Below are 8,302 nucleotides of genomic sequence, written 5' to 3'. Positions count from 1 at the left end.
TGTGTACTTTGGCAAGACGTGGCTAAATAATATCACATAAAAACCCCCATCCTTAACTTTGGAGAATCTGCTTTTTCTTGCCTGCTAAGGCCCCAAACACTTAAATATCAGCTTTCAACATCAGATAGCTGTGCTTTTCCAAGGAAACTGTTCCTCAATTGGTTATCTGGAGCCAGCTAGCAAAATTAATATACCCTTAGAACTTGAGTTTCATGAATGTGATGCTTCTAAATCTGTCCTTATCATTTATTATACAGCAACAGGGTGAATGGCAAGCATCAGCATTAGAACATCTACAAATTAATTAATCATGTCACTGCACATTTCTGCACACCTTTTTTCCATGAACATCAACTTCTATGTAAGAAAATTGTCTGTCCCCAGCAGACCCTTGCCCTGGGGGGAAAGAGAAGGGAGGACCATAATTCTTTTTTCTTCTTTTTCTTTTTTTTTTTTTTTTGCCAGTCCTGGGGGTTTGACTTTGGGCCTGGGCACTGTCCCTGAGCTTCTTTTGCTCAAGGCTAGCACTCTACCACTTGAGTCACAGTGCCACTTCTGGCTTTTTGTGTTTATGTGGTACTGAGGAATTGAACCCAGGGCTTCATGCATGTAAGTCAAGCGCTCTACCACTAAGCTACATTCCCAGCCCAAGGACTGTAATTCTTAAGGGAACCGTCACTCATTCCTTTCTGAAATCTGTCTGTGACAGTGTATCACAAACTCATTTAAAATGCTGTAAGAAACTGCTGAATTAGTATACTATTTTGTATGGCATGTGGCTGATATAAAACAAACAAACACTAGTTTACAACAGATTCCATGGGAAAGCATACTAAGGTAACTGGAAGCCAAAACAGATCCATTTTTTCTAACCCTGCTTACCTATTTACCCTAGATATAATGGTGTGTCAGTTGTTCACAATGGGTGTTGTGTATGTCAGGGTGGCTGTCAGGATGTGCCAAACCTGCCATCAGATTCCTCATGAGACTTAAGGCAGGAGTTCCCTGCCTTAAGGGAAGGAGGGATAGTGCTTTCTCCTAAAAGCTAGAGATGCTACTTCTGTGTGGAGACAGAGAAACACGGCTAAGAATAAACTTGGCTGGTTGACCGCTGGCATGAAAAGCAGGCACAATTCCCCTGCCTTCTTCCCTCTTTCTCCACAGAGCCAAGCAAAGGTCTCAGCACTTCCAAGGCATACCTCAACTTCTCCCTTTTACCTCTAGAGGAGGAAGAGCCCAAATGTACAGTATTAAAGTAAGGTGGTTCAATTCAGTACACATAGACCACACCCAGAAATACCTCTTACTATATGAGAGCCTGAAACTACAGCATTCTTTTCTTTTTGATTCTGCCCACTTATCAGCTCTGCTTCATTTGAAAATGTAAGAACATTATCTTCAAAGGAAGAATTAATTTCAAGTGTGCAAGGATTTCCAGTTCCATAGTGGAAAATGTTGTGTACTGATACTTTATCTATTGGCTAGGCATTCTTTTTCCTTCCATCTATTTTATCTCCATCAGTCACTTATACCATTGAGAAGACAAACTCCTTTCTGGTTTTGAGATTCTACTGCAAATGCCACTGCTTTGTACACACTATAGAAAAGAAGGTTTTCTTCATCCTCTTTGAAATATTCTCCTCTGACCAGGGAATCTCTCACAGAAGGATTGCATTGAGCCAGCAGCACCTGGATGCCAATGGCTTCATAATCTCTGCGTACTTCTTTCAATGTTTGGATTCCTGCTGTATCTAGAAACTGTATTGCACTGCAGTCGATCACTATCGTGTGCAGCTCCACGGCGTCATGGGAAAGCTGCACTGAAACTTCATCCTGGATTCCACTTAAAGTCACCGTTTCCTCTTTGAGCTTTCTCTTTGCTGCCTTCTTCTGAGCTGCCTTTACTAAGACTGGGTTTAGTGTTTTTTTGTATAAAGCAGATTTAAAGGATTCTTTGTTTATGTAGTAGAGAGGGGCTATGAAGCGGAAAACTTTGATACCTGGTTTCGTCTGAAGGTTCTTGTAATCAGTCATGCATTCAAAGATTTCAGACTCTTCTACTAAGCCAAGCAATGAAATCTTTGGCTTCTGAGTGCGGAGGATGACACAAAACATAGAAAAACAAACCCCAATAAGCAAGCCTATTTCAGTGCTTATCAGAGCAGAGCACAGCATAGTAACAAACCATATAACTGTATCCATTTTGCTAACCCTCCACATCTTGGGCAGATCTCTGAATTTGCAAAGGGCTCCCCGGAGATTTACAATAGTGATCACCCCAAGCACACATTTCTGAAGGGAAAAGAATAAAGGAGCTATTACCAGAAGGACCAACAAAAGAACCAGGGCGGTCACCACAGCTGAAAGCTGGGTTTGGCAGCCTGTCGATTCCTTAACCAATGTTTTTGCAAGAGCAGCACTAGTAGTGATGCAGTGGAAGAAGGAAGGGATAATGTTGCAGAAGCCAATGGCATACATTTCCTGATTGGCTTTGACCGTGTAGCCATGCTTCTTGGCAAACATTTCAGAAAGGGATATAGTGATAGCAAAACCAATGATGGAAATGGCAATTGCATCAACAGCCACATTAGGAATTAGGTCCCAGTCTGGAGCTTTAGGTGGCATAAACCCAGTGGGAATATGTCCAGAGATACTAGAATTATAATTCTCATTTAATTTTCCAAAATGAGATGCTAATGTGGCTGCCACAACAACAATGAGTTCAGTGGGAATTGGTGCCTTGAGCTTGGACTTGAAGTGTTCATTGATTTCTTTGGTAGGCAAAAGGACCAAAAGACATAGAATGCTGGTGATGAGATCACAGAGATTGGTCTTAAGGATGTTTTTGAAGATATGTATCCAGGTGGTGATGAGTGAGCCCACGCCATTACTCCGAGGAAGGCTAAGACCAAGGAGATACTTGGCCTGAGAGGTAAGAATCGTGAAGGAGGCACCTGTGACAAATCCACTCAGCAAGGCATCTGAGAGGTAGACAGAGATAAAGCCCACTTGGAAGAAGCCCATAGCTACCTGCAAAGGAGGATACACAAGCATTAAATTTAAATGGAAAAGAGCTTCTAAATGCTCTATTATTCTGGCACTTCTTACAAGATGACAAACCACCAGATCATCAGAGCTAGAATAATGCAACCATACATCAAATATTTTCATTTTACAAGAACAGGAAACCTGCTCAATGTCACACTGTTATTCACTAGCTTAGCTGAGTCTAGAATTTAGGATTTCTACAATTTTACACAATGCTTCTTAAAATTTGTGGAAGGTTCAGATTTCTTCCAAAATGAAAATACTTAAGGTTCCACAAGAAAACTAAAAACTCAAATTAGAAAATTCTTCCAACTGAGAAACCACGTACAGGGAGGAGTGGCACAAACCTATAATCTCAGCTACTCAGGAGGCCATCAAGAGAATCATGGTTGGAAGCCAGTAAAAAAGTTAGTGAGATCTTCACCTTAACCAACAAGTTAGGTGTGGTACACCTATAATCCCAACTATGCAGGAGGTATGGGTAGGATGATTGTGGTATGAAGCAGCATTGGACAAAAATGCAAGACTCTGTCTGAAAAATAACTAAAGCAAACAGGCCCAGATATGTGGCTTAAGCAGAAGAGCACATGTCTAGCAAGCAGGAAGTCCTGAATTCAAAACCCCAATATGACATAAAGAAAGGAGAGAAAGAGGGGTGAGGGGAAGGAAGGAACAAAGGAAGGCAGCAGGCAGATACTAGTTTTCTCTGAGTTCTAAACCATTACTGTAAAAGTAAGTTGTTTTATTTTGTTGGCAATAATAGGTCTGAATTCAGAGTATTACACTAGATCAGCATGCCTGCTATGCTGGCACTCTACAATTGAAACACACCCCAGCAGCCCTACTTTTGTTGGTTATTTTGGAGATGAGGTCTCACGGATTTTTCTGTCCAGGCTAGTTTTGAACTGTCATCTTCCATATCTCAGCCTCTGAGTAATTAGGATTATAGGCATGAGCCACCAGCACTTGGCTAAAAAAAAGTTTTAATTTTACTTTATCTAATTAAACAAATTAAATTCTGACCAAAATGTAATCATACTTTCAAAGTCATTGCCCTTAAGAGAGTGAATGAGGTGAATATGATCAAAGTTCTTTAAAATTTACCTTAAAAATTACTAATTTCAGGAGGAGGGAAAGTGGGAGGAAAATGAGGGAAGGGATGATAAGTTTGATAAGACATGTACTCACTACCTTATGTACATAACTGTAACCCGTCAGCGCATCACCTTGACAACAAATTTTATAAATCACTAATTTCATGCAGTGCAATTGTTCTTATCAAGGGTATACGTGCCCATCTCATAGTCTTCCATGTTGACAGTAATACTGTAGTAGCCTTACAAATACACCTTTTAAATTTCTCTTTTGCTTTTCCTAGTTCCTCAGAAGTTCATTGCACATTTTTCTTTCTTGCTGAGGAATAAACTCATCTGTACATCCCCTTCCTTCTGATTCCCTGATCAATCACCCCATAATACAACTCTTTCCCTTCCTGGCTAGTTCCAGAAATGCTGTAACAGAGGTTTCATATTGGCCCTGACCACTGGATGCTAACAGGCAGTGCCAAGACAGGCAGATTAGTGAATTCTATGGGAGAACCAAGAAGAACTTCATTCCTAGTCCTCTCTTCTGGATGACAATATGAAGCAGCAGCCCTCAACTTCACCTTCCCTCCCCAACAGTCCCCACTTGTACCTCCCTCACTGGAGCAATCCTAAGGGAAGGTGGGGGGTATATAGAATCTGAAAACCTGTACTCCCTCCCTACCACCTTGCCATCTTGCCAGACTGCTCATGCTGACTCAGCCAATAACCAGACACACATCATCTCAAGCTAAGCCAATGTTTCCTGACATACTAAGTGAAGTTTACTTGGTATCTGAGGAGACTTTCTGGTCTGAAATTTTACAACCTGCCATCTGAAATTCACTGGTTAAGACAGACTAAGACAGGAAAGAAAGCCAGCCTTGCCCTACCTCACCTGTGGAGTCAAGGACTTGAATTTTGTCTCCACCATTCAAATATTCTGAGCACACAGCTATTAAACTGCTTTAATTGTTATGATACCTAAGAATCCCTTACAGATCAGAGATCTAATATAGAGTTTAATTTTTCCAGAAATATCCAATTGTTCCATCATTTCTTACCTGATAAACTCCAGCCAGAAAGGACACAGTGCTGCCAACTTTAATTGCATAGCAGCTCTTGTCACATATCCTGTCTGACATATTTATTAATGTGCTCGCATTGGAAATCACTCCAAAAGAAGGAGCAATACCTGCAGTAGGATAGCCAGCTTTGTGCAGTTCTCGGTCAACTACCTCACCAATCATAAGGCACAGTACTCCAAAAATGCCCACAGAGATGTGACGGGAGGTGCCGAATAGGAAATAAATAATGCTGGCAAAAAAAGAGGTGTATAGCCCAAAGATAGGCTCTTGGCCGGCTAAGAGGGAATAAGCAATGGACTGGGGCACCAGTAAGATGCCCACAATCAGGCCAGACATCACATCTCCTAAAATGTTTCTCTTGAGGTCATATTTTGGGAGCCACCGCAGAACGGGCAGAAAATCATAAATCATATTTTTGGCTTTCATTGGGCTACACTGGCAACTCTTCTGTAGCTTTTTGGTGATAAACTGTTTGATGCTAGTATTTGTTTTCTCTTGAGGCTCCAGATGGATCCCACGGTAAGATCTGCATTGATTGTCCGTCTCAAGTTGTTTGAAGTTAGTGCTTGTTTCTTTTTGGGTCTCCAGGGGGACCCTGGATGAAAAACTGTCCTTTTCTTCATCTGAGGCCCTCAGTGAAAGGTCATGTTGCTCCTCACTTTCTGAAGACATTTCTGGTGATAGATGGTTTAGCTTCCTGCCTCAGAGAAAACACAAAGTGTTAGCTTAAAAGCAATTCTCAGTGCTCACACATATGAACAGTCCTATTTGCAGTTTAAGGGGAATTTAGTTTGGGAATATATACATACATACATACACACATATATATATATATATATATATATATGTATGTATTTATATATCTTGCAGCTACTTTCTTCAATTGAGCCTCCTTTTTCTTAGTCAGGGGAGAAAGAGAACAGTACACAACTCTATACAGCTAAGTCAAAGAAAATCACGGGGTGACTTCCTAAGAGTGTAAACCACTAAGGTATCTTCTCCCGACTCCTGTCATGCTTCCTCCACCAAAGCTATCAGGACAGCTGGTCTCCTACTGTCCAAATATTATCAATGGTCTTCTTCCCATGGCTTTTTTTTTAAACCTCCCAGATCCACTGCCAAATAGGATCTAGTCTTAAACCTGCACCTCTACCTACCAGTCCCTGATAAAAAGGAAGATGACACATGACCTTTTTGAGGCAATTCACTAACTGGTGAAAATAAGTAGACAATAAATACTCGTAGAGCAAAGAAAAATGTTTTTAGCAATGTTTTAGCAGGGCAGAGTGCATTTGCATCTTTCAGCAGTAGTCCCTTGCTAAGCAGCCACGAGGAAAGAAGCTGCTAAGAGGTATTGAAGCTTACCAATTATCAAGAGCATGAGCATGGAAAGGTTGAAGGGGCAATGACTACTCCATGTGATGAAAAGCTTTGGTCCATTCCACTGGGTTTTAACATGGCAAGATCTTCCCTATGTCAGGTCCTACATGCATGCAAAGAGACACCTGACTATGCTAAATACACACTGTGAAACACAGGCTAAAGAGAGGAATAATAATAATAGAGGAATAATGTTCTGAACTTCCCTTTGGAGAATATCAAGGTGATGTTACATGTCTGAATCCTAAAGTACAAAACAAGTGCTGAAACTTACCTTTTGGAGCTATGGGAAAACAAAGACAAAAGTAACCAAAAAGGGAGAAGGAACCACAAAGTCTTACAAAAACAATCAAAGAGGAGGGAAAAAAAGCAGGTTGTTAGAATGTGAATTGTTAAGGAAACACTTCACAAATCAGGGTCTTTGTATAAGCTGTGAGCTTACTTACAATGGCCAGGCATCTCAGCCTATCAGAATTTTAAACACTTTTTTTTATCCTGGTAAAACTGGCACCTTTTCCAAGAAGCACTAAGCAGTCTCTCTAATCTAAATGAATCACTCCACTCTGCATCCCATGACTTTTGCATCTGCAATACCATACTAAATATACACTCTATTTCCTGTAAGAGCTGGAGTCCTTCAGCTTCTGTAGGAAAGGACATCTTGTTCATCAGTGTACTCATCAGCGAGCAGAACACAGTAACTCTGAGACAGCAGGTTTACAAAATATTTAACAAAAAAAATGAAACAAATTAGTGACAGTGTCCAGACAGACACAAAATAGAGAGAGGATTCAGGAAATTGTTTTGAAACTATATAAACATAGACCTTTGTGAGGTTCTAATAACCTAACACTGACATTCCACAATCCAAGATCCTATGTCCTGTTCAACCCCTGCTTTCACTATATTTAATGCTGGTATAATTTGTGGAGGGGAAGGGAAAAAACAAATCATTTAAATAGGGATACAGGTGGATCCATTGCAACAATAAAATGTACAAGTTGTTATGTGGAAAAACAAACTTTACAACTTTGGTGGGGGGGGAGGATCAGGTAGGGGGGTAGGGAGGTATGGGAAGGGATGGGAAGGGGAAACAAAGGAGGAGGCAACAATGCTTGATAAGAAATGTACTCGTTATCTTGCCCATGTAATTGTAGCCCCTCAGTACAGTATTCTCACAATAATAAAATAAATAAATAAGGTGTATTTATGTCAAACAACAACAATACAATTGTTATTTTAATGGTCTTGTGAAGATGAGAAGGAAAATAAAAGACTAGATTTAGATGACCACTGACCCTGAGCAAACAATCAGCCTGGTGGATGCACCAGCAGCTCTCCGTCCCTCAAGTGCAACTGTGGACTTTCTGCTCACTCCTGCTTCCTTGAGCTGGCTTGAGTTTACTTCTTACAGCCTATTTTGGAGCAGCTCTTGGTGATTTCCGGGTCAGGAGGTTTTTTCCAAGACTAAGATAAGAAAAAAAATTTAAAATGCTAATAGTGAAAAAAAATAACAGGCTAATTGTAAATCTGACAAAGGCAAAGAAAAATATCAATGAACTCAAAAGCCCATCAATAGATCTGAACTAAAAAGAAACAATTTAAATAATAAGAGCAAAAACCTCCAAACCAACACATTAAAAAAACCAAAAAACTATTTTTGTGCCAGTCCCGAGGCTTGAACTCAGGGTCTGGGCATTGTCC

The 8,302-nt window shown here is 40.5% G+C and overlaps 1 protein-coding gene across 1 annotated transcript; it reads right to left on the bottom strand.

Moving 5' to 3' along the window:
• Nucleotides 1–648: 648 nt before the first annotated feature.
• On the bottom strand, nt 649–7,934 carry Slc26a2 (solute carrier family 26 member 2). The gene is made up of 3 exons (XM_042692084.1): nt 7,897–7,934; nt 5,195–5,915; nt 649–3,030 (listed from the first exon to the last, which is right to left on the bottom strand). The coding sequence occupies exons 2-3, from the start codon at nt 5,888–5,890 to the stop codon at nt 1,519–1,521; spliced, it is 2,208 nt and encodes a 735-aa protein (XP_042548018.1). The 5' UTR covers nt 5,891–5,915; nt 7,897–7,934; the 3' UTR covers nt 649–1,518.
• Between the last annotated feature and the right edge of the window lie 368 nt (nt 7,935–8,302).

This window comes from Dipodomys spectabilis, unplaced genomic scaffold (genome assembly GCF_019054845.1).
Source record: "Dipodomys spectabilis isolate Male_0828 unplaced genomic scaffold, ASM1905484v1 ptg000147l, whole genome shotgun sequence".
NCBI lineage: Eukaryota > Metazoa > Chordata > Mammalia > Rodentia > Heteromyidae > Dipodomys > Dipodomys spectabilis.
The sequence above is the reverse complement of the archived record's forward strand: the minus strand, read 5'-3'. Positions and strand labels throughout refer to the sequence as shown.

Bases quoted from the DNA above. Each gene is read 5' to 3' on its own strand.
- Slc26a2 (XM_042692084.1), bottom strand. From the start codon at position 5,890: ATGTCTTCAGAAAGTGAGGAGCAACATGACCTTTCACTGAGGGCCTCA. The intron at 3,031-5,194 runs GTAAGAAATGAT...CCTCCTTTGCAG, and splicing joins TTCTGGCTGGAGTTTATCAG to GTAGCTATGGGCTTCTTCCA.